A 27,997-nucleotide genomic window follows, 5' to 3' on the forward strand; every position below is an offset into this window, starting at 1 on the left:
AGAAATGTTAAATGGTGTAGCCACTTTGGAAAGCAGTGTGGAAGTTCTTCAAAAAGTTAAACCCAGTTACCATCGGACCCAGCAATTCTACTCATCAGAAATGAACATATATGTTCACAAAAACTTGTACATAATGTTCTTTGTAGCCTTTTTATAATAGCCAAAATAATGGAAATGAATTACATGTCCAAAAACTGATGCCTAAACAAAAGTTTTGATTTCACACTATAAAATATTATTCGACAATAAAAATAAATGAAGTGCTGATATATACTATAATACAAATAAACCTTGAAAATGTTTTGCTAAGAGAATGAAGCCAGTCACAAAAAAACCATATTGTACAATTTCATTTATATGAGATATCAAGTACAGGCAAAATTGTAGAGATAAAAAGCAGATTCATGGTTGCTTAGGGCTGGGGAGGGCACAGGTGGAGAGTAGTTGAGGGATGATGGCTCAGGGTACAAATTTTCTTTTGGAAACAATGAAAAAGTTCTAAATATTGATTGTAGTGAATGTTGCACAACTCTGTAGGTATACTAAATGCTGTCAAGTAGTACCATTATAAATGGGTAAACTGTATAGTGTATGAATTATATCTCAATAAAGTTGTTGTTAAATAAAAACAACTCTAAGCCCTGTGGACAGTCAAAGCTTTTTATTTTATTTATTGTTTGGCGGGGCAGGTACCAGGGATTGAACTCAGAGACACTTAACCACTGAGCCACATCCCCAGCCCAATTTTTGTATTTTATTTAGAGACACGGTCTCACTGAGTTACTTAGTGCCTTGCCTTTGCTGAGTCTGGCTTTGAACTCGCGATCCTCCTGTTTCGGTCTCCCGGTCTCCTGAGCTGCTGGGATTACAGGCGTGTGCACCCAGCCAGTCAAAGCTTTTTAAAGAATTATTCATGACTTTCTTGTAGATGGGGTAGAGAGACAGGAGGATAGGACATCACAGAAGAGTAGGTCATTTCCAAGGATGCCTCAGGCATCCTGAATTTTGGGATGCTCTTTGCCAATTTCTTGATTTTAGGGGTCTTTCCCAGCCTTCTGCACGGGCTGTCATGTCTGTTGGGCTATCTCCCTAAGGACTCTTTTCCCTTCCTGTCTGCAGCAAACCAAATTCCTCCCCAGTTTCTCTGGGGCAGAACTATTAAAAGCCAAACATATAAGATACCTCTTAAAAGGACAAATACATCCCCCAAGAGGAATTCTATTGTCAGCTCTTGAGGCACTAATGCAGCTTTTTTTCTTTCTCTGTTCTTTTCCTTTCTCTCCTTCCTTCCTTTCCTCCTCATCCACCCCCCCTCCCCTTTTAGGAGCAAGACTAGCATAAGGAACTTCATGCATCCATCACTTGCACCTTCAACAATTACCAAATTTTCTTGTCAATCTTTTTCACTTAAGATAATTCATCTTTGTTACTTCTCTCTTGGGGGCTTTTAAAATAAAAATTCAGGGCTGGGGGTGTGGCTCAGTGGTAGAACTGCTGCTTAGCATGCCCAAGGGCCTGGGTTAGGTCTCCAGCAGCAGCATCACGATCACAGAAAAAAAAAATCATTTAAAATAAAAATATAGTAGGACATGGGCTTTCCTTTGTGGTCTTTCCCAGTGCTGAAGTCTAGGAAGACAGAGTTTGGGGGGCCCCCATAGCCTGTAGGGGTCTGAAGGTGGACGCGGAAGTGGTGAGTTCAGGTATTGCGGGCAGCGGGGGAACGTCGGAGAGGGAGATGGCGGGAGGCAGATGGCGAATGGGGAAAGGTGGCCAACCACGGGCACGTAAGACAGGGGTAACCGGACCGTGCAGCTGCGCCAGGCTCCGTCCGGGCTAGAGCGCAGTGTCGGACACCGTGTCCTGCGGCGCCCCCTCGCGGGAGTAGAACTCGTCGATCACGTTCTGCGGGATGCGCTTCAGCATCTCCTTGGGGAAGATGCGCAGCAGTTTCCAGCCCAGGTCTAGCGACTCGAACACCGATCGGTTCTCGTAGGGTCCTAGGGACCGAGCAGGAGCGTGAGGGCTGTGTGTACGGGGCGGAAGGAGGGTGGAGAGGTTCTGCTTCCGCGCCCGCCAAGCGCCTCACCCTGGTTGATGAAGTTCTTCTCGAACTTCTGCAGGAATTCCAGGTACAGCAGGTCCTCGGAGGTGAGCGCCTCCTCCCCCACCACTGCCTTCATGGCCTGCACGTCCTTCCCGATGGCGTAGCAGGCGTACTGGAGGAGGAAGCAGAGGCGGTGGCGGCTTCGCGGACTTCCCACCAAAGTCCCGATGGCCCCAAACCTGGCTGCCCTTGGGATTCCCCTTTTTGCGAAGGAATTTTACCAGGGGAAAAGCCTGTCGGTCCAGATGGAGCTCAAATCTCCAGTTTCTGAAACTAGATTACCCAACAGCCCCTGGCCCTCTCCTTCTTACCAACTGGTTGGAGACATCCCCGTGGTCCTTTCTCGTCATGCCCTCCCCGATGGCGGACTTCATCAGTCGCGACAGGGAAGGGAGCACGTTGATGGGGGGGTAGATCTGGGGGAGCAGAGGAGGCGACTGGCAGACAGCAGAGCCCACCCCACCCCACCCAAGCTGCTTGTCTCATCTCCCCCTATTTAGGAGACTCGTCCTCATTCATCCACAGAGAAGTCAGTGGTCACACCCTGACACTCTTATGTCGTATATATTGTAGGGCAGGTGACTACACAAGTGGTTTTAGACAGGTCGGTGAGGGAGGAAGATGATGTGACCTTAAGTTCATAAAAAGCCCATTATTCACATTCTATTTGTATCAGACACCTGGTGTTTTTACTCAGCAAAGCAAAAAACTGGAAAGGGAAAATAATTGGTATTTATTTATTGTCTACTATCTGCCAGATACTTCTCATATGCTGACTTGTTTTATGCTTCTCAATGCATCAGTGTAATGAGTATTATTATTCCCATATCACAGAAGAGAAGACCTGGGGCTGGGGATATAACTCAGTGGTAGGATACTTACCTAGCATGCAGGAGACCCTGGGTTCAATCCCTGGTGAAGTCCTGTTCAGGGTTTCCAGCTTTTCTCTGCCCTCCCCACTCTTGCCCAGTACACCCAGACTCTGAAGGGATTATTTTCTCAAGTTCCCACAGCCAGGTAGACTGGATTCTACCCAGGCTGTGGCCCACACAGGCCTCCCTGGGTGCATGTCTCCTGATTGGGTCGGCTTCGTTCATTCAGAGGAGGTAGTGGACATCTGTTCTTCCAGGTCTTTTGGAGTGAGAGCCAAAGTGGGGAGGGAGGCAGCAAGTACCTGTCTATTATGCAGCTGTCTGTCCACATAGATCTGTCCTTCTGTGATGAAGCCTGTCAGGTCTGGGATGGGGTGGGTGATATCTACAAGAAAATGCATTGGTCTCAGTGTGGCTGGGGGTGTGGTCTCCACCCACCCAGGGGTCACCCAGGTTCTGTTTCCCTCATGAGAGTGAGGGGGTAGAGATGGATGTGTAGGAAAGGATCAGCCCTGATGGAGGAGCGAGTTACTGCACATCTGTGCAAAGCAGCATGGGATTTGTAAGAGTCCAGGTGGGAAAGGGAGGAAGGGGAACTCTGGGGGCTTGAGGAGGCTACCATCATTGGGCATGGTGAGGATGGGGATCTGTGTGATGGATCCACCCCGGCCCTCCACACGGCCTGCTCGCTCATAAATGGTGGCCAGGTCTGTGTACATGTATCCAGGGAAACCTCTGCGCCCAGGCACTTCCTCTCTGGCAGCTGAGACCTGCAAGATCCATGGATGTTGGGATAAGAAAGAAGGCAGGGGCTGAAACAAGGAAGATGGGTAGAAGCTTCAGTGACTTTGTGAGGAATGGAATGGAAGGTGGGAGAGAAAAGGCCAGGCTGCAGTTGAGCCCTGGGGCACACATGAGGACGGCAGGCCTGGGTTGACGAGTTCCCTTCTTACTTTTAGGATGATCCCTTGATTCCAAGAGGTCAAGCCTAGGGCAAGGCAGGGATGATTCTGACACCCCTTGATGGTCAGCTTACCTCTCTCAAGGCCTCCGCGTAGGAACTCATGTCAGTCAGTATGACCAGCACGTGCTTCTCACACTGGTAGGCGAGGAACTCAGCAGTGGTCAGTGCCAGACGTGGGGTGATAATCCGCTCAATCCTGGAGGCAGGCATGGTTGGTATTTAGAGAGCCTGAAGGCCCAGGCCTGTGCCCCACATACCCCAGGGCTGAGTACAAGGTACAGAGGGAAGCTGGCTTGTGTACAGTAGCTGGGCAAGGATAAGATGAGCCCCTACCCCAGCCCCCAGGTCAGGTCCATATTCCTGGGAGCGAGCACTTGCCACCAAGTCCTCACCCCTTCACCTGCTATCCATGGGAGGGGAGGAGACAGAGGCCGAGACCAGGAGGGTGGGTAGGTAGGAGACTCCAAGCAGGGGTGAGTGTTGGGTGAGTAAGACAGCAGACTTGTCTGCTGTGGTCTGAAGGTGAAGGGCTCTGAGGTATCTCCCATGGGTGAGGTGGGGGCACAAGTGCCTGCTCTAGCTCCTTCTCACTCCAGGGCACCTGCTTTGTGTCTTAGATAGAGCACTTGCTTTGTGTCCTCAGGATTGTCACTTTACTCATTGTGCCTCTCCTGTCCCTGAGCACACTGGTGTGCGTGGTCCACACACTGCCTACCCTTCCCACTTGGAGCACTTCTCAGTACCCTTATGCTGGGTACCTCTTGGTAATGTCATCACAGCCTTTTGTTCCTTAGTTTGGGGACCCCCCCCCTCAACACCCAGGATATCTTATGAGAATTTTTTTTAATCCACTTGATCCCATATTTTAAGTCTTATTTTCTAAACCTTCAAAATAGCAATCCCCCCCAAAAAAGGAGAGACAATTTCTTTAGTAGTGACTGTGGAAGTGACTCAAGGGTGAAGGGCCGTGACTTAGGATAGTGGCTGGTTGCAGGCTGTGGGAAGAGCAGAGGGACTGCAGGTGGCAGGTGGGGTCCTAGCTGGCTCCCAGGGACTCTTGGTGGGCTATCCCTAGCTCTTCCCAGGCCTCAGTTTCTCCAACTGCGCCTCCAGGGGTTATTTTCCTAGCTCGGTCCCATGACTGTGGTTCTGGAATGCCCTGAGCCCTGCTGGTATCCTGAGTATTAGAAGGAAACATGGTCTTCTCCCTGGACATGGGGAGGGCTCACGTGGGGTCGTTGGCCAAGTTCAGGAAGAGGCAGACGTTCCCCATGCTTCCATTCTGCTCAAAGTCGGACTTGAAGAACCTGGCTGTCTCCATGTTCACCTGGACATAGAGCAGGGAGGGCTGCAGCCTGAGAGCAGCGCCTGGCCCCTCCTTTCTGAGGAAAGCCTGTGAACTGACTGGTTAACAGTTGCTGGGGGTAAAGGTGCCATAGTCACAGGGGTGGCCCTGGGGCTTGAGAGGGCCTCATCAGATACCCTTCCAGAGAATTTCAAACTTCTTCAGGAGCTCAATGCCATCCTGCCCCTCTCTTGGCCAGCTGCCCTGCCCAACTCCCTTTCCTCCCCTTGGGCCCCCTGAGGGCTCCCTGATATCCCCTTCCTGAGCTGTCTTGTCTCCCTGAGTTCCCTGGCTTCCTTCTCCAAGCCACTCTGGGCCATCTTAGAGCTGCTGTGGCCTTCAAGATGTCTGAAGGGACACACTGCTCTGGTCACTGAGCCCACCTTCACCCCTTGAGTCACACTCTTGCCTTTCCCACCAGACTGGCCCAGACTCTGACAGCTTCTCAAGAAGAGGGATTGTGCCTCCCCCAGAAGATTAAGTTGTTTCAGAGACCAATGGATCCAGGGCTGCCTGTTCACAGCTTCTAACTGACAAATCTGCCCCGCCTCTCTTACCCCCATGGCTGCAAAGACGATGGCGAAGTTGTCATCATCATAATCCAGCACTGCCTTGGATTTCTTCACCAGCCCAGCCTGGCGGCAGATCTGGGCAGCAATCTGAGGCAGAATGGGTTGGGAGGGGAGGGAGGCTGTCAGGGCCAGAGCCCAGCACCTGCCCCCCCCCCCCCGGCACCACTAAGGAGGATGGATGGAGAGGTTTTTCAATCTGTCCTCCCGTCAGGGCCTTGCCAGCAAGTGTCCAAGCCCAGAGAGGTGAAGGCTCTGCCCTGGGTCCTACAGCTTTCTTGGGGAGGGGGGCTATTCTGTGACTACTAGAGAACTGAGAGAGCCTGTCGTGAGGAGCAGGACAGACAGAGTAATGAACAGTTCCAAAGAGCAACAGCCTTAGCATGGGTTTGAACCACTTGTCTGAAGGAAGTTGGGCCTTTCAGAGCCCCTAGACCCCCCCTCAGCCTGCTGGAATTATCTGGGCACAGAGTTGCCCCAGGTCTTCAATATGTGGGGCTATTGGGTCCTAACTCTCAAACCAGGGTGTGTGTGTGTGTGTGTGTGTGTGTGTGTGTGTCTGTAAGAGTGAGGGCATTTATGTTGTCTGATCACCAGATCATTTTGAGGGTAAACTGAGGCACATTCAGGAATTCAGGAAGGGTGGGGGAAAATGTCTAGAAACCTTGTCACACCAACTACTCTGGGAGAACTGGCTGTTCATACCTGGTGGTGGCAGTGAAGTAGGTGTGATCTGGGAAAGACTAGTACAAGGACAAGCAGGCAGAGGCTGGGAGCTCAGCCAGGCAGGGCTTTCCACACTGGGAGCTACAAGTGGGCTCTTTCAAGCAGTGAGGGCCGCTCTGACTCAGGGCAGCCTTGAAGACCTGCTTGGGGCCCACTGGTCTTCAAGGCTGCTGCTGCCTCTGCAGGCCTCACCTCATTGTGGGGGAGCCCGGCTGCTGAGAAGATGGGGATCTTCTGACCACGGGCAATGCTGTTCATGACGTCAATGGGAGAAATGCCCGTCTGAATCATCTCCTCAGGGTAGATGCGGTCATGGGGGTTGATGGGCTGGCCTGGGAGGGAACAGGGTTATCAGCTTTTGCCCTCCCCACTCATGCCCAGACTCTAGAACAGTGCAGTTTTTTTTTTTAATATTTATTTTTAGTTATCGGCGGACACAACATCGTTGTTTGTATGTTATGCTGAGGATAAAACCCGGGCCGCACGCATGCCAGGCGAGTGCGCTACCGCTTGAGCCACGTCCCCAGCCCTAGAACAGTGCAGTTTAACAGCGCTCTCTGTGAAGGCAGAACTGTGCCCTGGCTGCGCTGCTCAATGTGTCCCCAGCCACATGTGGCTATTGCATACATGAAATATGGTTTGGTTCAGGTTTAAACAACCACAGGCCCAGTGCTACCTTGGATAGCACTGCCCTGGTGCATTAGAAGCAGGTGGTAAGAACTCAGCCTGGGGACCCCTTGGCCTGAGATAGAACCCTCCTCACCACCTATGGCTCTTGTGCAGGGACCTGAGGGCAATCTGAGACCCCTATAGGAGCAGATGTATGTTCTGTGCTCTGCCACTGGCTTGCTGTGTGGCCTCAGACAAGCTACTGTCCTCCGTGGGCCTCCACGAGGCCCCTCAGTAAACTGACGGGTTAGGGTTGCAGGAGTTGGGAAAAGCCTCCATGTGACTATGTGACAGCCTTGGAGGGCTGAATCTGCTGTAGCGGCCCCAGATCTGAGGACTGGGGACAGGGAACTGAGGGCAGAAGAGGGATGGTCTGGGGGCATGTGGAACACCATGCAATGATGATGGCACTTCATTTTTTTTTTTTTTTGGTACCAGGGATTGAACCTAGGGATGCTTAACCACTGAGCCACAGGGTCTCACTGAGTTGCTTAGAGATTCACCAAATTGCTGAGGCGGACTCTGAACTTGTGATCCTCCTGCTTCAGCCTCGGAGCTGCAAGGATTACAGATGTGTACCACTGTTTTATAGGGGCTGGGCACAGAGTGCTGAGGGCAGCATTTGGATTTGGTGGCTGATTTGGGGACGAGAGGCCTTTGATACTCTCACATCACACCTAATCTGCCTGGCCCTGGGAAAGTGCTGGTCAGTGGCTCTGGCCTGTGTCCAGACAGAACTTCCAGGACAAGGTGGCAGAAATGATGGCAGGAAGTGGGAAGATGTCAGAGACTGGGTCCTAAAAGATATCCAAAGCCTCCACTCACTCACCATTGATGTCCAGAAAGTCCTCCGCCATGACCACTGGCCCTTTGTCAATGGGCTTGCCCGAGCCATTGAAAACCCGACCTGAGTAGGCAAGTGGTGGAGGAGGATGTTGGGGCCAGCCTCAGCTCTCAGCCCCACACCACCCCCCTCCTATCCCCCACCTCCACTGCCCATGGCCCCCTCCCCGTCAACTCTCATTTATCCCAGAAAGCAAGGCCTTGGCCCAGCACAATGACTCTAGTTGAGGGGCTTCCAGGGCTGGATAAGGGGAAAACCAAGCCAGGTGTGGCAGATCTTGAGACTTAGGGGATATGCAGGGCTTAGCAGTCTCTTTCAGCCTGACCTCAAGCAGGGTCCTGCTTTCCTCATTATTGAACATTTGCTGTATGTGGGCCCTGAGACCAGGTCAGAACAGAGAAAATACAACCTTTAGCCTCCAAGAGCTCATGGGAAGGCAGATATGTGTACAGGCAATGACAAAGCCAGGCACTAAGGGTTTGGTCGGAGAAGCTGGGTTGGGAGGGTAGAGGGGCACCCACCCCTGCCCCATCCCCATCCCTCACCCAGCATGTCCTCTGACACTGGAGTCCGCAGGATGTCCCCTGTGAACTCGCAGGTGGTCTTCTGGGAATCAATCCCGGAGGTCCCTTCAAACACCTATGGGACAAAAGGTAGTTACTCTAACCAGGAGAGACTGGGGCTTCCCACTTCAGACCCTCCTAGAATGCTCTGCTCTGGTCAGGGTGTTCTCAGGCAGATAGACATTTGCCTGCTTCACAGCTGGTCAGATAGTGTGGGAACTTTGTCAGTTCATTCATTGACTCACTGAGCCCACTTACCTGTACAATGGCCTTGGTCCCAGCCACTTCAAGCACTTGGCCACTCCTCTGAGTCCCATCGGGGAGGGTGAAGTTGACTATCTCAGCATACTGGGCGAACTGGCAGGGGAGGAGAGCAGCCCAGAGCAAGAGTGAGACAAGGGCAAAGTCCATGCTACCTCCCCCATCCCTCCTTGGTCCAGTCTCAAGCTGCTGTCTGCACTATTATGGCCAGACACTCATGGAAATGAACTTGAGGGACTGGGAAGTGGACAACTAGATTCTTTCTGGGAGGGAGTATACCTGATGGTTAGGAGAAGGGAATCCGGAGTCAGAAGACCAGGTTAGAATCGAAACTCTGAAGCTTAATAGCTTTGGAACCTTCTGGAAGTTACCTAATTAAGTGACTCATTAAGTACTTAAGTCATTAAGTCATGAGCCTTAGTTTTTCTTATCAACGAGGGTGATAATATTAATACTTCACAGGGCTGCTGTGGGCAGGAAATGAGGCAATATTCTGCAAATTTGTTACCTTGGCACCTTTAAATGCTCAATAAAATGAAGTGGGGGGGCTTGGTTTGTGGCTCAGTGGTAATGCGCTTGCCTAGCATGCATGACGCACTGGGTTCGATTCTCAGCACCACATACAAATAAATAAAATAAAGGTCCATCAACAATTAAAAAATATAAAATAAAATGGAATAGCTATTGTGACCAGGTATTGTGACCACCCACGGCTGGAAAGCAGTGTTTCTGCTGCTGTAGACTAACGGGAAACAATGGCAAAGTGCTTCCCTGTGCTCAGGCACCAGAAAAGACCCTGTTTCCAGGAACTATATACCTACCTGGGGCCATCTTTTCCTAGCAGTGATTATGATTCACATGTATGAATCAGGACTTCAGGAATTTAAAAAAATCAGGCTAATTTCAGTAATATCTAAAGTAGAACACGCAGTGAAAATAATTTGATCAAAGGAGAAAATATACAAATGGACAATAAATACATGTTAGGATGCTCAACAGCTTTAGTCATTAGGGAGATGAAAACCAAAACCACAGTGAGGTACTACTTCATACCCACCAGGATGGCTAAAATCAAAAAGGCAGATAATAAATGTTATGACTCCAGATTCCCTTCTCCTAACCATCAGATAACAAGTTATGATTTCTTCACATCTTCAAAAGGGTCAACACAGGGCTGGGATTATAGCTCAGTGGGAGAGTGCTTGCCAGCATGAGCAAGGACCTGGGTTTGATCCCCAGCACCACACACACACACACACACACACACAAAGTTAAACATAGATAGAATTATCATGTGGCTCCAGTAATTTCACTCCCATGTATATACAGGAGAAATGAAAACATATGTCCAAATAAAAACTTGTAGATGAATGTTCATAGAAGTTTTATTCATAGCTGGGTGTAGTGGCACATACCTATAATCCCAGAGGCTCAGGAGGCTAAGGTAGAAGGATTGTGGGTTCAAAGCCAACCTCAGCAATTTAGCAAGACACTAAGCAACTCAGCCAGACCATGTCTCTAAATAATTTTTTTTTTTCAGTAAGGGCTGGGGATGTGGCTAAGTGGTTAACGTCCCTGGGTTCAATCCCTGGTACGGTGGTGGTGGAGGGGAGTAGTTTCTTTCATATTCATAAAAAAGTGGAAACAATCCAAATATCCATTAATTAATGAACCAGACAAATAAAATGTGATATATTAAAAGACCTGAACTCACTTTAAAAGAGGGAAGTTTATTGTATGTAAATGAAACTCAATTTTTAAAACTCCATTGGGCTGTCTCTCAGGGACACAGCAGCAGATGGGCAGTTAGAGATCTGCCCTAGGGAGTCCCCAAGCTCTGCTGTCTCTGTATATGCTGGGAACCACAGGGTTCCAGGCTTTCCCATGTCTAGGGAGGGTCAGGAGCTTGGCCAGGGAAGCTGGCTGGAGGAGTACACCCTCCACATTCTCACAGGGGTCCAAGAACCAAAAGAGCCAAGTCCTGTATCTGCACCTCCAGCCCAGAGGAGGACATGGAGTGAGCGCTGCGTCCCAGGAACCCCCACCTCACCTCCCATGTGGCTGGTTTAATTCAGGAAGTGAACCATAACCTTAATCCAAGAAAAGCAATGGTAGAAAGATAATACCCCTGCACCATTTGCTAATATTCTGTGAAATTAAAGTGCTTTTCTAAATTACTCCTTGCAAAATCAAAACCAAAGTGACAGATTATCTAAAAAAGAATGGAAAGGATATCATCATGCCGTGATCTATAAACTACATGAAGCTGAACCATGTTCTCTGACCCTAATCAATGTAAGTTAGAAATTGGTAACAAAAAATAGAAAAACCTTATCTGTTTGAAAATAAAAGCATTTTAAGTATAGAGGATCTGATCAGAATTAGAGAATATTTGGTAATGCACAATAATGAAAATTATGGGGCTGGGGCTGTAGCCCCAAAATTATGGGGCTCAGCGGTAGAGCACCTGTCTTGGCACATGTGAGGAACAGGGTTCGATCCTCAGCACCACATAAAAATAAATAAATAAAGATATTATGTCCGGGGCTGGGGATGTGGCTCAAGCGGTAGCGCGCTTGCCTGGCATGCGTGCAGCCCGGGTTCGATCCTCAGCACCACATACAAAGATGTTGTGTCCGCTGAAAACTAAAAAATAAATATTAAAATTCTCTCTCTCTCTCTCTCTCTCTCTCTCTCTCTCTCTCTCTCTCTCTTTAAAAGAAGATACTATGTCCATCTACAAATAAAAAAATATATATAAAAAGAAAATTATGCTTCAGCATACGTGTGAGGCATTTGAAATTTTAAGGGTTTTTATTAGAAAAGAAACAAGGTTGAAGAAATCTAAAATAGGCAACGTGAGCCAGTGGTGGCACACATCTGTAAATCCAGTGAGTAGGGAGGCTGAGGCAGGAGGAGCTTAAGTTCAAGACCAGCCTCAGGAATTTCGTGAGACTCTATCAAAACAAAAAATAAAAAAGGCTGGAGATGTGATTCAGTGCCCCTGGCTTCAATCCCCAGTACCAAAAAGCAAACAAACAACAACAAAAACAGCATTAAAACCCCATAAGAAGTAGAAGAAATAATAAAAGGGCAGAAATTATTAAAATATAAAACAAACATGTAATAAGGAAGAACAGGAAAGCCAAATTAGTACTTTGAAAAGTCTAATAAAATTGACTAATGGAGCAGGGTGCAGTGACACACACTTGTAATCCCAGCAACTAGGGAGGCTGAGCAGGAGGATAGCGAATTCAAGGGGTCAGTATCAGCAATTTAGTGAGCCCTGTCTCAAAATAAAAAGATAAAAAGGTCTGAGGATGTGGTTCAGTGGTTAAGCTCCTCTGGGTTCAATACCCAGTTACCTTCTCCCCAAAATTAATTAAGAAAAAAAGAAAAGCCACAAATAAATAAATAAATAAATGTTGGAATTAAAAAAAATTATAACCAGCTACGCTGATAATATTAAAGAGATAATAAAAGGAATTTTGAAAAACTTCATGTAACATATTTAAAAATTTAGATGCAATGAGTGAAGTCCCAAAAGATCACAACTCAAATCAAAACCAAATAAAAATGAATAAAAAGCCAGGCAGGGTGGCACATGTCTATAATTGCAGGAGGCTGAGGCAAGAGAATCCCAAGTTCAAGGCTAGCCTGGACCACTTGGTTAGAGCCTGTCTCAAAACAAAATAAAAAGGGCTGGAGCTCAGTGATAGAGTACCTGGGTTCAATCCCCAGTACCACATAAAATGATCATTATGCGGTCATGCTAGGTGTGTGTGGGGTGGGGTACTGGGGATTGAATCCAGTGGTGTTCTACCACTGATCTCCATCTCCAGCTCTTTTTATTTTGATACAGGATCTCACTAAGTTCCTAGGGTCTAAGATGCTGAGGCTGGCATCAAATTTGATCCTATAATTTTTAAAATATTGAATAAATAGTTTAAAGTGTTCCTATGAAAAAAAGCACCTGTCTCAGATGGTTATACCAGTGAATTATAACAGAGAAAAATAACTTCAAATTTGCTAAAGCCCTTCGAAAGCCTGGAAGAAAAAGCACTGTATTCATTGTTAGAGGCAAGCATAATCTTGATACCAAAATAAAATAATTATAAGAAAATTGTAGGCAATCTCATTCATGAATATGGATTCCCAAATCTGAAACTAAATATTATCAAACCAAGCCCAGCAGTGTACAAAAAAAGACCAAATTACAAACCAAAATAATAATATTTTTTTAAAAAAATGAGCTGAGTATGGTGGTGCACGCCTGTAATCCCAGAGGCTCAGGAGGCTGAGGCAGGAGGATGGAGAGTTCAAAGTCAGCCTCAGCAATGGAAAGACACTAAGCAATTCACTGAGACCCTGTCTCTAAATAAAATACAAAAAAGGGCTGGGGATGTGGCTCAGTGGTTGAGTGCCCCTGAGTTCAATCCCTGGTACCTCTTCCAAAAAAAAAACAAACAAAAAACGAACACACACACACATACACAAACAGATAACAAATTAGGATTATTCCAGAATTCAAGGTTAGTCTAATATTAGAAAATCTATTAATGTAGTTCATCTTACTAATGGATTAAAAGATGAAAAACTATGATTATTGAGAACATTTTGGAAAAAGTTTAAAAACTGTCAAATTTTTAATAATTATAAATGAAAAGTTTAATAATTACAAACAAAAAGCAAAGAACAAAACAACTGTTTGAAAACAGGGAATAAAAGGGAATTTTCTTAATCCCCAAATGAATATTGTTTGAAAACCTTATAGGAAATAGCTACTCAGTGATTTGATGGATAGAGCATTCCCACTAAAACGAGAAGCAAAACAAGAACACCTGCTGTTATCCTTCCACCTAGTACTGGGCTGGAGCAATGGCCAAGAAGAATAGAACCAAAGCAAGAACAGGGAAAAAAAAATGAATGATGATTAGAAGGAAACAGAACTATCTAATGGGAAGCTCAGTGACATGAGAATCCAATGAAGATAGTACCAAAAGAGAATCATTGACCAATTTCTCTAATTAACATGGATGCAGAAATACTAATTAAACTATTAGACCAATCATACAGTGTATCAAATAAATAAACCAGCATGAACAAACTGGGTTTATTCCAAGAATGCAAGGCTAGAACATCATCATCAGTGCATTTGTCAACAATTGACAACGTAATTCATAGTAGGAATTGTCTACAAAAATTAAAAGAAAAACCCTGAAGAAGCATGGTAGCTCACACCTGTAATCCCAGTGACTTGGGAGGCTAAGGCAGGAGGATCACAAGTTTGAGGCCAGCTTTAACAACCTAGCAAGACCCTGCCTCAAAAAATAAAAAGGTCTGAGGATGGAGCTCAGTGATAGAGCATTTCTGAGTTCAATTCCCAGTACCAAATAAGTAAATAAAGGAAAACGAATTGGGATTTTGTAAACAGGAACAGAAACTCTTTTGATACAATTCCAAGACAGCTGTTTCTTGTATAACTTTATGTAAAACAGGAATGAGAGGCAATGACTTGAACACTATGAAAACCAACCTCAACATCCTTATGAAATGCTGAAGCTATTTTTATTTCCAATAAAAATCATAACCATGTCACTGTTGTTACCTGGTACTTTTTTTTTTAGAAATCTTATTTTACTCAATGAGACTAAAAATTTAAATATAACAATGAAAATTAATGGAGAATGTTCTATTTTTTTTAAGGGTAGTGGAGAGATGGGGCTGTATTCTTTAAAAATGTTAAAGAAAGGCTGTGGAAATGATCCAGACTGTAGAAAGCTAAACAGACACGATGCTTAAATGCAATACGTGACCCTAGGCTGGATCTCATACTAGAGGGGAAAAAATTTATAGAAGACCTTATTAGGTCAGCTGATAAATTGGATTATGGATAATAAATTAAAGTGTTATATCAGTGTAAAATTTTGAAGCTGATAACTACAATTATGGTTATACAAGAGGATAGCTTTATTCTTTGGAAATACACACATTGTATTAGGGCATAATTTACCCTCAAGAGATTAAAAAAAGCCAGGCACTATGGTGCACCTGTAAACCCAGCTACTCTGGAGACTGAGGCAGGAGGGTCTCAAGTCTGAAGCCAGCTGGGCAACTTAGTGAGACTATCCTCCATCTCAAAACGTTAAAATTCAAGAAAAAACTATGTACACACATTTTCATAGACACACAGAGAAAATTGATTAAAATTTTAATAATTGAATATATGGATGTACTATTTTTATTTTTGCATAAAACTAAAATTGTTTCAAAATAAAAGTATGCTCATGGGGCTGGGGTTGTGGCTCAGTGGTAGAGTGCTTGCCTCGCTTGTGTGAAGCCCTGGGTTCGATCCTCAGCACTACATAAAATAAATAAGTTAAATAAAGGTATCGTATCCATCTTACACCATATATATATATATAAAAGTATGCTTATGCTGGGTGCAGTGGCGCACATCTGTAATCCCAGTGGCTCAGGAGGCTGAGGCAGGAGGATGGAAAGTTCAAAGCCAGCCTCAGCAAAAGTGAGGCACTAAGCAACTCTGTGAGACCCTAAAGATAATACAAAATAGGTCAATGGTCAAGTGCCCCTGAGTCCAATCCCTGGTACCCTCCCCCCAAGAAAGTATGCTTATGTAAAACGAGATAAAACTCCCTTATTTGCAGATGATATTGCAAATCTAGAAAAACCCAAGAGGCTCTAATTAAAACACACACATACACACAATTACTAGGACCCATAAGAGAACTTGGTTGCAAACGCAATAAATGTATAAAAATCAATCTTTTTTTCTATTCCAATCATAATCAGTGAGAAGAGGCAGTAGAGGAAAACATCCCATCTGCACTAAAGTGAAAACACATAAAATATCTGGTAATAAATGTAAAAAATACAAAAAAACCCCACAAAAGTTTATTGAAGAACATAACAATGACTTGCTGTCATAAAGATATTAATTCTTTTAAAAGCATATAAATTAAAGCCATCCCCAGTGGATTATTGTTTCTTTTGGAATTTGATAAAATGATCTTAAAGTTTATGTAAATGTTTAAGAAGAGCCAAAAATAGTTATGGAAAAGATCAGAGATAGAGGATTTGCCTTACCAGATATTAAAACCTGTTCTTTAAAAAAAAACACTTGCTATAAATGTGCTGAAGACAAACAGTGAATTAATGTGAGTCAGGTAATGGGCTAGAGAGTCCAGAAACAGATCTCAGGTTTTCCAGGACTATGATACAATAAATGTGGTATATTTATTCACGGAGGGAAATTACATAACTAGGTATCTATTTAGAATACCACCTCATCATAAATGCAGATACATAAACAAAATTTAAATATAAAGACAAAACATATTTTAAATATTTACAAGAAACTTTCTTCCTGAATAATTCAAAGACAGATGAGAGGCATCTTTAATAAGAAATTCAGAAGCTGTGAGCAAACAATACAAATTTTTATCTATTTTTTCTCTTTTTTGGTATCAGTGATTGAACCCTGGCAATGTTGTTCTTTCCCTAACCCATAGAGTGGGATCCCTGGAGGGAAGACCCACCCTAAGAGAATAATCCCTGTGGTAAGAGCCCCTGGTACTCAGCCGTCTTGGGTTCTCAGCCACAAGAGGGAGCCCAAGAGCAAGGGCAGCAAGAGACTGGTAAATGAGTTCCGAGGTTCAAGCCCTGACTTCTTTTCCCTTGCACTGGGTGTAGGCCCTGTGCCTGGCCATTTCCCAGAAGTGGCCACGGGCGTCCTTATTTGTCACATCATTGGCGGTGATGGTGGGTTGTTGACTTCAGGGGAAAAATTATTGGTTAGAGGACAGGTCAGAATGGGTCCAAATTCAGCCAACAGGCCCAATAAAGTCGGCGGGGGGGTAATAAAAAATTGATAGTTTTTTATGCGGGTTTATGAGAGTGAGGGGGAGTGGGGAATAGGAAAGTGGAGGGGATAGTTGTGAATTGTGTGTCCCTGAAGGATGAGATCAGAGAAGAGAACTTTAAATATCAAAGATCATGGCCGGACAAGGACATGTCTGGTATGAGGAATATACACTGGAAACCTTTAGGAGGAGAATACCAAACCCTGTGTGGTGGGCAGGGAGTGTTTGTTAAGGAGGGCGAGGATCTCATAACTAGTTAGAATGGAGGGTGCAGGGGAGAACTGCAGGGTGCAGCAGCTTATACACCAAGGAACCCTATTTCCCAGCTGCATATTGAGCAAGCCTGATCCTATCGACTCTCACTGTTGACTTCTAAGAGGATTTCAGGGAGTGGGGATAATTCAGTGCGACCCATCCCCTTTGCTGGAGAGTCAACTGAGTCCTTAATCAGCAAGGGGCCATGCCCCTTATTGCTGCTATGTACATGTCGAAGACTGGGAAGTTCTGAAACTAGTCTACTAGGATTCCTGCAAGGGAGTTCTGTCCTCCAAGGCCCCTCCTGTCAACAATGGCAAGGACAACGTGGGACCTCCTCTCTGGAAATGGGCTTCAGGGCTGTTGCAATCTTTTGAAAGTAGATAAAGATGTCTGGGATCAAGTTTGGTGGATCAGGTGAGTGTTTACTCCAAGTGTCAAGGAAGGATGGATTTGAACCCCAGAACAGAAGAGTTGGGAGATTCTCCAGAGCAGTTGCTCTTAAGTTGTGGTCTCCAGAGCAGCAGCATGAACATCATCTGGGAACTTGTTAGAAATGCGAATTCTTGGGCCCCGATACAGATCTACTGCATCAGAACTTTGTGTGGAGCCCAGAACCTGTCTATGAGCAAGCCCTGCAGGGGAGTCTAATGTATGTTCAAGTATGAGAACCACTGCCTTCGTGAATCTCTAGAATAGCTCCAAGCAGGTGGATGTCAGATATCCAGATACTTCCTCAATGCTTGCAGTGACTGGTGTGTGGGTTTGAGAGTGTGAATGTGTGTTAGTATTCGAGTGTGTGAACGAACTATTGAGAGTGTGAATATGGATGTGTGTGAGTGTGCTTTTGTGAGATCAGGGCTGGGAACGTGGATGCTTCATGATCTAGGAGGGTCAGTTTTACAATCTTCAAATCAGGGACTAAGCCTTTTCTAGTTAACAAACTCTGGGAAATCAAATGAAAATAGTAGAAACTCCCTCCAGAAAAACACATCGGCACATGCCAATGTACCTTCAATTGTTTACATACAATTTTAGGTGTCTTATTTCCTGGGCTAAGAGCCTCTGATCTAGTCGGATTCTTCCCCAACCTGTTTTTCCATTTGTAAAGTATGGAAAACAAGAGTAATTGATTGTGTGTCGATATAGGCAGTAGGTGGCGCTGTAGAGACAGAATAGTGGAATTTTGCCCAAGTCAGGCTGTAAAAGAAAGAGGGGCCGGCAGCGGGAGCAGTGCATAGGATGCTTTCCCTTTCTCCAGGACTTAGGAGACTGTAAACTACCGATTCTTGTCCTCCCTCTATTAGCTGAAGGCTTTCCAGGTGCATGCACCACCTAGTTAGTTTGCTCTGTCAGAGTTACAGATGCATCCAGTAATCACAAAGCCATACGTCTGGGGATCTAGCTCTGGTTTCCTAGCAGGGGGCAATTGAGAAATGGACGTCTGCTAGGTGCTGAGTCTCTGTACTTTTCTGGGTTCCCTATAGACCAAGATTGTGGCAGGAGAGTGTGGTGGGATGGGGTGGGGGACAGGGGATCGCACAACTGTTTGATCAGGCTTATTAGCATTGCTAATAGGAAGAGCTATTGCTGACTGTTCTCAGGGAGGATAATTTTTCTGATTTACTCCTCACTGTCATTATTTAATAGATGAGGGAACAGGAATTTACAGTCCTGGATAGATAGTTCTCAAACCTGGAGGGTTTGTGAGAGCAAACTTGGGACTCCACCCCAAAGACTCTGACCCTGTCAGTCTGAGGTAGAGCTCAAGAATCTGTATTTCCAAGTTGGTGCTAAAGCTGTGGCTCCAGGATTCATAAGGAATTGGTAGAAAAGAGTGGAATTAAGCTGGGATCAAACATGAGAAGTCTTAATTAGCACATTTCAGAAAAGCTAGAGAAGAAGAGTTTGAAGGTTCTCAATAAATTGAACAGTAATGTTTGAGGAGATGGAAGTGCTAATTATGCTGATCTGATTATTGTACATTGTGTGTGTGTGTATATATCTATATATCTATATATCTATATATATCTATATCTATATATATATATATATATCTTGAATTATAATAGTGTACCTCAAAAATAAGTACAAGAATTATATGCCAATTATTAAAAAAAAAAAAAAGCAAAGCAAAAGTCAGTATGGTAGTTCACGTTTGTAATCCCAGTGGCTGGGGAGGGTGAGGCAGGAGGATTGTAAGTTCAAAGCCAGACTCAGCAATTTAGCAAAATCCTGTCTTCAAAATTTAAAAAGGGCTGGGGATGTGGCTCAGTGGTTAAATGCCCCTGGGTTTAATCTCAGTATCAAAATAAAAATAAAAGTAAAAAATGCAAATCAAGGGTGTACACCTGTAATCCCAGCTTCTAGGAAGACTGAGGCAAGAGAATTGCAAATTTGGGACCAGCCTGGGCAACTTAGTGAGACCTTGTCTCAAAATAAAATTTTTAAAAAGAATTGGAGATGTGGCTCAGTGGTAGAGCACCCTTGAGTTCAATCCCCAGTACTTTAGAGAAAGAAAGGGCGGGGGGGAGGAAGGAAGGAAAACAAATCAATGTTATTTTTTTCAACAACAACATCAACAAAAAACCAGAATTATCTTTGTTTTTTAAAATTATTATTGTTATTACAGAAGTTTGGTTATAAAAACCAAATTGTGCTATTGTGCACAATTTAAATAATAAAAATATTTAAAATGATAAAAACCAAAACTTACAAAGTCTGACTCTTCCAAGCCCTGACCCCAGTGTACATACATTTAACTACCTCGTCATACTTCCTCCCAGGGCATCCCTTCTACAATAGATCAAACAGCAACACACATCTCTAGAATCCTTATTCGAGTGGTTCTGATTTAATTAATATAAGTGGCTCTGGTTTTAACAAGTCTTTATCTAGTCATGCTAACACTCATTCATTTGTTCATCTCATTAATTTACTCGCCTTTCCTTTAAACAAACATATGCTTAACACTACTATGTCCTTGGTACAAGTGTTCTGTTGGGCTCCTGGAGTTAAGGATTAATGCATATCCAATAGGAGGGAACTGGGTCCCCTGCCCCCCGCCCAGCAGGGAGGAAACATGTGACCAGATCATGACCCAATGCCTGGATGGGTGCTGTTCAGGACAGAAGGGATCAAGGGTGCACCCGGGGTTTCTAGTTTGTTCAGCTCAGAATGGGTGGGAGGCTGGAGAACTAGAACTGGCTAGTACAGTGAGGACAGCAGAGTGATCTTGAATCTCTGCAGGACTCTTTTAACACTCAACAGTCTCCAACAAGGCAACTCAGTGTCTGCCAGTTCTTAGTTTCCCAGGAGATGCAAAAGAGCTTACTTACATCTCATTTGCCTCCTGTGGGTCCCACTTCACTCCCAACCCACAAGGCTGATTCTGACACTGCAATTGTTCAAAGGACTTTGGAAGCCATCAAGCTCCTGAGAAATGGTAGGAGGAGTTGACGGGCAAATCCTGCTCTTCCCCATGGAAGTCTCAGGTGGGGAGAGTCCTGTCTTTGAGTCTGGCACCACTGTTCTACAGATGCAGAAATGAGGCTCAGCAGGCTGCGGGGCTGCCAGCCCATCAGTGGTAGAACCAGGTTTCCCAAGGCCCATGGAGCCCGGCCTCTGAGAGGTATTTGTGCTTTTTACAATCTCCACTGACAGGGCAGGGATGAAAAACTTTAGGTGCCTGGGAACACAAGTAGGGAAGGAGAGTGCAGACGTGGATGACAGGTCATCCAGGGGAAGGGCAATTTAGAAGATATCCAGTAAGGGAGAAGGGAACCCTGAGGTATGGCCGTGGGGCCAGGGAAGAGGCAGAAGAACCTTACCTTGACCTGGTCCAGCACTACCAGGGGCCCATTGACGCTGCACACCGTCCTGTAGGCTGGGGGAAAGGCAGGGTGGTAAGGCTCTTACCTCCAAACACCCCCTAACACATGCTTGGCCTCCACGACACAGGACACACACACACACACACACACACACACACACAGAGAGAGAGAGAGAGAGAGAGAGAAGAATCCTTGCCTTCCCTCCGTCTAAACACCCCCCACCTCCTCCCCAGCCTGGGCCATCAGGGTCATTAGCTGTGACAGGGCCAGCCACCATTGCTGTAAGGGTCATGCCCCTGCCCGCAGGGCCTCTGCTGCCTCGGACACCTGCAGGAGGCTGGGGGAGGGCAGAGGCCTCAGAGTCTTCCCTGGTCCTGGGGAGGAGACCCTTATCCTCCCTGATGGGCTTCCCCTCTGGCCTCAACCCCCACCTCACCCGCTCCCTCCTCTCTGACTCACAACATTTTCCAAAGGCTTCTGGCCCCCAGCTGTGGTTAAGAAGTGCCCTCCTCTGCCCTTCACCAGGCCACATTTCCTTCTGTTCACCCCACACTGATTGAGCACTGTGGGGGGTGGGGGGGAGAAGCTTTGTTGAGAGAAACAGAACAGAGCCCCTGCTCTCACAGGCCCTGGGGAGGCCCTGCCAGGGAGGCTGCTGGACTCCCCTGGCTCGCTGGGTGCTCAGAGGGGTAGGGGGAAGAAGAAGAGAAATGCCCCCAGACCTAGCAGCTGCACAGGACCATAGAGGGGGAATGGGCTTAGCTTAGAAGGTGGTGTTCTGTTAGACATCAGGAAATACTTCCCAACTCCAGTGCCAGGTTAGCAAAAGCTTTGGTTCTGCCAGGGGCTAGCCCAGGGACTTTGGGACAGTCCTGCCCAAGGCAAAGGGGTACCTCGGTCCTACCCTGGGATTCTTGTGTGGCACCAATGATTCAACTTGAGACGGAGGAGAACTTGGCTTGGCAAGATGGGTGGGGTGCTGGGTCCCTCACAGACTGCAGACCTCAGAGGAAAATGGAGTCCAGAAGGAAGGGCCAGAGTCGCAAAGCAGGTTTGAGGCAGAGCCAGGGCTGAACTCCCCCCAACCCCTTGTGCTTCCTGTCAGCCCTGGTTCACACAGCCCTCTTACAGACATGCTCCTGGGCAAACTAGGTGGCCCCAACCCACCTAGTGCCCGAGAGAACCCAATAGCCCATCACCTACTCCCTCCCCATTCTGGGCTTCTGAATCAAATCCCTTATTTTTGTCTGAAAGCTCCTTTCACCAGGGTGTAGACCAGGAGACCCACCCATGGGGCAAGGCAAGGCTTGTACAGATCTTTACATAGATCCTCCAATGTCTGCACTGTTTGCAAAACTCCAGTCTCAAGGAGAGTGCGAGAAGGAAAGTTCTCTGCCCGGGCTTTGGCTGGCCCAGGGCAGCACCCTTTTGCTCCCTGTCCTCAGACCTGCCTAGAGACCCACTGCATCTGGCTGCCCTCACTTCTTCCCACGAAGGAGGGCCCACCCTCCATCCTAGGCAGGTCTCTCCCCTGCACCAGGCCCTGGAGACAACAAATTCTGCGGTGCAGGGCTAGTGCCACCCTGCCACCACCACCGGCACCCGACAGTCTTTCCTTCAAACAAGCTCTGGTATCTCCCACCCTCAGCCCCAATCCTTCTCCAGCTTCTGCTCATACAAGCATGGCCTCCAGTGATCCAATGGTTCTTCCCCCTTCCCTGCCTCTCAAGTCTCTCTACTCTGGCTTCCAGGGCTGACTTCTCTCTAGGCTTCTCCTAGGCCTCTAGATCCTGCATTCAAAGTGATCCAGCACATTCCATGAGAGGCTGCATGCATGCTCCTTTTCCCCGCCCCCTTGTTCCACCTCTGGGTTGCTTCTCAGATTCTTTGGCCAACACACTCTTCCCTCCTGGAGACTTCACTGCTTGGCGCTTCCTACTCCCCTTTCCCTAGGTGATCTGCTTCCTTCTTCCCTAATCCCTCCCTCTCTCCAAGCATTTCTATGGCACCTATTGGATGTACGAGGCCAGCTGTGGAGCCTACAATCTAAAAGAAGGGACAGAGAGAATGTAACACAATTACCAACTGCAGTAGGTGCTAAGAAGGGCAAGAACAGGATGGGTATGTGAGATGGCCAGGCGGCCAGATCTAGTGGTCAGGGCTTTGCAGGATGGGCCTTTTGAGCTGAGCCCTCAGGTCAAATGGAGCTATCCACCCAGCCCCAGAAGTTAGGGAAAGGGCACATATGCCAGGGGTGAGCAGTTCAGACGTGAGAAAGAATCCCTTACTTGGTGATTTGGGGGAACACAGGCAGTGCAGTGGCCTGCAGAGGCTTGCATCTGGGCTCACTGCTGTATCCCACCTCTCAGGAAAGCACCAGGTATACGGCAGACACTTGTGAAATATTTGTTGGATGAATTATGGTTCCATTAGCTTTTCCTCACATGTCCCACATGAGAACCAACATGTGACCTTCCCTACCTTCCCAGCCCCCCTGGACCAAAGGAGGGTCCTATTGCCCATCCTGAGGGACTGTACCTTTAGCTCCAGTCTGCTTCCTGTGAAGATGGAGATGGAAGAGATTTAAAAAAAAAAAAAAAGAGGATGCATGTGCTAAGGGGGTGTGTAGGCATAAAGAGACCCCCCCCCAAAGAGGGAGGGTAGGGTTCCTAGGTGGGGGCATCTCCCTCCACATTAGGGAAAAAAAGCCACCATGCAGCCATCCACACACACTCTTGCTCGTGTGGTATTTTGATTAAATTGCCAGGGTTGTTAGGACCATAAAGAGGTAGGACGTGGAAGCAGAAGGAGGAAATGAATTGGGTCAGGCGGGGATGGGCAGGGGTGTGGGGACAGGCCAGTAAGTTTATAAGTCCAGAACAAGCCAGCGCTTTGCCGGGTTTTATAGAGTAAATACTAGACGTGCCACAGGGCTGAGGGAGGGGAAGAAAACTGCAGAACTGGGGTAAGAAGACACAGGGTGGGTGGGCCTGGAGCAAGGGAGGCATGGGGGCAGGGCAGGGTCCCCAGGGCCAGAAAGCCACAGGGAATCATTTCCAATTCCAAGGCTTCAGGAGACAGGTCTTTCAACTTCCTCCTTTCATTCACAGCTGGCTCCCCTACTTCACAGCCTCTGTCACATGAAATCCCCGTTAACCTGGAAGGGGAGGTAGGGGACAATGGTGGTAGAGGATGTGGGATTAGAGGATCCACACTCCTCCCTAAGGGGAGGGTCTCTGGAAGGAGCCTGCTAAGTGCCTGCCTGCAGGGACCCTCTGGGAGGCCAACTTCTCAACTCTATTCTGGGAGTTAGGGTGGGAGATCATGCCAGGTCACATGGGGACAGCATGAGGTCTCTGAGTCCCCCATCTTAGCACACCAGCTTCACCTACAGGTCATCTTCCCAGGCTTCAGCAGCCACAACACCTGGTTCTAGGTGGGATTCCTAGGGAGGCTGGATGGAGACACAGCTCCGTGGAGTCTTAGAAAACCCATTCACATGCCATTTCGGTTCCACACTGGGCTGTTCACACCCTTCAAGGTCTTGCCCAAAACCACCTACTGCAGCTCACGGGGTCTCTCCTTCTGAAGACCCATAGCACTGCAGACTGGCCCCTACAGGGGCTGTGTCTCTCCTGAGACAGACAGAATGGTAGCTGAGTGACAGGCCTCTTGTTTGTATACACCTCTTGTTTGTATACGCCTCTTGTTTGTATATACTCTGGTTATGTCCATTTTGAGGAAGGCAAACTGAGACCCAGAAACTCAGCTGGTTTCGCCACAGTTCAGGCAGTATCTTGTGGCCCTCGGGGATTATGGCCACTACACCACCCTGGGATGTCCCCCTTGACCCTGGAGAGGGAAGGGGGCTGCAGAGTTGCCGGCAGAGGGCCGGTTCAGATGACCTGAGGGGCACTCCTTCAATGGGCCTTCCAGACTGTGCAGACACTCCCTCCAGCTGCTCTGCCCACCCTCTCCATTGTCCTAGCTGACACTTCGGGCTGCACTTTGGACTGCAGGCTGGAGAAGCGGCTCCCTACCCCCACCTCCCTACCGCCTTCCCCGTCAAAGGCCCAGCAGGGATCCTGACCGGCACACTAATTAGCGCTGGCCCAGCCACACCTGCAGCGTCCCCGGAGAGGGCTGAGGCGGGCACCCATGCGTGAGGCCAGGGTGGGGGCAAGCCTGGGGCAGCAGGTCCTGCACCTCCTCCCTGATCCCAGCTGGAAGGATTAGGGGAGGGGGGCAGAGGCTGGAAGCTGGGGGTTCTTAGAATCAGCCCAGGAACCTGTTGGTTGGGACTCTCGATGTAACTTTCTCCCCTTTCTGCCAAGGAAACTGAGGCAGGGAGGCAAAGCCAGCGGCTTGGTGCTCAAGCCCCTGGAGGGCCTGATTAGGCTCCATCCCTCCAACCAGGCTGCTAACCTTTCAAAACTTGGCCTAGACTGGCCCCCTGTGCCAGCCTAGCCTCTTCTGCCCCAGTGCCCAGGTGAAGCTCCATGCCACCTCCTCCCCAATGAAGCCAAGGTTCTTGGGGAACAAGTCGAATGCTGTGGAGCAAAGAGACCCTTCTTTCCCAAGGTGGATACTGCTGGTTTTACTCCCCATCTAGACTCTACCTAGCTCCTCCTTTCTGGCCAATTCTTTCCTGTAGTCTCTGTACTGAAATCAGTTGTGAGGAGTCCATCTCCTCTGGGAAGGAAAGGGCTTCTCAAGCTGCACCTCCCTGGCCCTCTGAGTCCAGCCTCTTTCTAGGCTCAGTCTCAGGGCTGAGAGAGTGCTTAGAGTCCCAGGGTAGAAGATCAGGCTGGGGAGGCAAGCAGAGGGGTGAGCAACCCTGCCTCCAACCTGCCAGGGGTCTCCAGATCCTATCTGGTCCTGTGCCTGTCCACATGCCGCAGGGAGGAGCACCCCCTAGTCACCCAAGGAGAACAGACAGGAGCAGGAGACACTGCAGGTGCAGAAGCACGCTGAGGAGTGCTGGGATGCTGCTGGGTAGGAAGGTGTCTGGATGGCTGGGGAAGGTGTCTGGGGTTGATCCTGGGTGCATCCTGTGAGCATGCTCAGTTTGCAGCAAAGTGAAGTCAATGGCCAGAGCAGAGCCAGGAGGGCTCCCTGCACCGAACTTGCTCTGGTTTTTAACTGTGGGGTATAAACACATTTGCCTGGGTGGGAGCTACTGTTGCAGGAGGCCTATAAATATGGAGGCACTGACACCCCTAGGTCCCATCCTGGGTCAGAACCTCCAGGATGTTGATTGTAAATAAAGAACTGGTTAGGAGGAAACTGGCTTGAGGCTGCTCCTGGCTGGGCAATCCTGCCTGGAGGAGGAGTCAGGCAGGGTGACATTTATCTTCAGGACTCACAAGGGCAAGTTTCAGAGGGAAAGCAGGGTTTGTGGGTCCAGACCCCACACCCTGCCCAGCATGGCAGCTCTCCTGTGCCCTCAGGTGTGGGACAGGTGATCGCAGGGGTGGCAGGTCATCTCATGGGAAGGAGTTCCCAGCTCTGGACCCAGTGTGAACTGAATCACTGTGTGTTTCTTAGCTTTGGTGACCACAACTTTGGCCTAGGGAGAATCTACCCCAGGAACCTCTACAGGGCAGAGCCTGTGGGGCCTCCTTAAGAAGACTGAACTCACTGAACTGTCATTTCTCCTTTACTGGAATTTGTTCCACCCTCAGCACCTGTCTCAGGCCTCAGCAGGAGCCTCACACCTTGGGGGCTCTGCTGACTGCAACCCCCCCACCCTGCTTACTCTGTGCTCAGCTCTTGTTGCCCTTTCAAGTTCTCCCCACCTCCTCCATTAGACTGGATGGCTGTAGAGGAGGAGGAGGGAGGGAGAAGAGTTTCCGGTGTCAGATTTTCTTCCTCTCACTCACCCCACACGCCCTGTTAGGAACCTCTGGCTAGGCTTTAACAGGGGCGGGCCAGGCTGGTTTACTCCAGTGAGCTGCACATGCTGTCTGAGAACTGCCAGGCTTGGGAGGGTGACCTTGGAGAAGGAAATTGTGAGGGGGTTTCCCTTTGGTCCTCTGGACCTTTACAGGTTCTCCTCCCCAGACATCTGGACTTGTCCTATCCCTACAGAACCAGCACAGAAGTTAGCTACACAGGGCTGCCTCCGTGAAAGTTACAAAGGTACCCCCCCCCCAGCACTGGTTTACAAGCTCCTACACCTGACACTCACCCTTAGCCCTGTGTACACACATAAAAACTGCCACACTCAGATACGTGACATTGTCCTGTGCTGTCCCCTTGAACATACACATTGCATCGAAGCACATGCAGACATACCTACCCGCACCCTAACAAGCACACTTGCATACATTCGCACTCACAGGATTCTTCCCCTCCAAGAGAAAGTGGGTGCACACCCCTCCAGGCCCACATCTCTCATAGAAGGCACATACAACACGTAGCCCTTGACTCTCGGGACACAGGGACACTATCACCTTATATTGAGAACACTCACATACATTGACACACATGTCAGCCCCACTATACTTCATCATACACTTCCTCCTGCTGAGGGTTCTGGGGCACACTCCTTACATAGAAGTGTGCGCATGCGCACAGACGGGCGCGCACTCTCTCGGGGGCATTTAGAGCTCTCTCTCTCAGGGCTTAGGGTCTTAGGCAGGATCAATGATGACAACTAACCCCTCCCCCCAGTCCTCTCCTCTGGGTCAGCCTGGGCTGGGCACTCCATCCTTCCTCCACCTGCAGAGATGACTCCGTGCAGGCTGCCCTCACAGAGCGGTTCCCACTGAACCGAGGGCCTCTTGCTATCCCCTGGTATCAGTCCTCTTCTTTTTCTGAGGCAAGAAGACTTTTTCTGCTGGAGTCTCAGCAGCTCCCCACCCCAGCCTCACCCACTAGGGCTCATACTCACTGACGCGGGGGTGGGTGACGTAGTTTCGGGTGACCGCCTGGATATGTTCCCTGGCTGTGCCCAGGTCGCAGTCACTGTTGGGGAGCCCGCTGGACCTGCTGTCTACTTTCATAGCCATGGTGTGTGGTGGCCTGGGAGTCAGTGCCTGAGTAGGCTGGTGGCAGCTCTATGACTTCAGGCCCCACTGAGCTGGAGTGAACTGCCAGCCTGCACC

The 27,997-nt window shown here is 48.0% G+C and overlaps 1 protein-coding gene across 2 annotated transcripts; it reads right to left on the minus strand.

The window, feature by feature from the left end:
- Nucleotides 1-337: 337 nt before the first annotated feature.
- On the minus strand, nucleotides 338-27,997 carry Atp6v1b1 (ATPase H+ transporting V1 subunit B1). 2 transcript variants are annotated; one of them, XM_046432382.2, is made up of 15 exons: nucleotides 21,793-21,927; nucleotides 21,348-21,451; nucleotides 20,886-20,941; nucleotides 8,915-9,013; nucleotides 8,639-8,732; nucleotides 8,079-8,156; nucleotides 6,773-6,912; nucleotides 5,843-5,944; nucleotides 5,170-5,267; nucleotides 4,013-4,136; nucleotides 3,596-3,746; nucleotides 3,279-3,361; nucleotides 2,416-2,520; nucleotides 2,087-2,216; nucleotides 338-1,997 (listed from the first exon to the last, which is right to left on the minus strand). In XM_046432382.2, the coding sequence occupies exons 2-15, from the start codon at nucleotides 21,418-21,420 to the stop codon at nucleotides 1,834-1,836; spliced, it is 1,497 nt and encodes a 498-aa protein (XP_046288338.1). In that variant the 5' UTR covers nucleotides 21,421-21,451; nucleotides 21,793-21,927; the 3' UTR covers nucleotides 338-1,833. The 2 variants fall into 2 exon arrangements, with proteins under 2 accessions (XP_046288338.1, XP_046288337.1); XM_046432381.2 differs by lacking the exons at nucleotides 21,348-21,451; nucleotides 21,793-21,927 and adding an exon at nucleotides 27,784-27,997.

This window comes from Marmota monax, unplaced genomic scaffold (assembly GCF_021218885.2).
Source record: "Marmota monax isolate L192 unplaced genomic scaffold, Marmota_monax_Labrador192_F-V1.1 WCK01_AAM20220418_F8-fsc00106, whole genome shotgun sequence".
Taxonomy (NCBI): domain Eukaryota; kingdom Metazoa; phylum Chordata; class Mammalia; order Rodentia; family Sciuridae; genus Marmota; species Marmota monax.

What these genes read in the sequence shown, in the direction of transcription:
- Atp6v1b1 (XM_046432381.2), bottom strand. Translation starts at nt 27,901, where the DNA reads ATGGCTATGAAAGTAGACAGCAGGTCCAGCGGGCTCCCCAACAGTGAC. An exon ending in AACTTGGCCAACGACCCCAC is followed by an intron (nt 4,137 to 5,169) that starts GTGAGCCCTCCC and finishes GCCTGCCTCCAG; the next exon opens with GATTGAGCGGATTATCACCC. An exon ending in GACAGCTGCATAATAGACAG is followed by an intron (nt 2,521 to 3,278) that starts GTACTTGCTGCC and finishes CTGCTCCCCCAG; the next exon opens with ATCTACCCCCCCATCAACGT.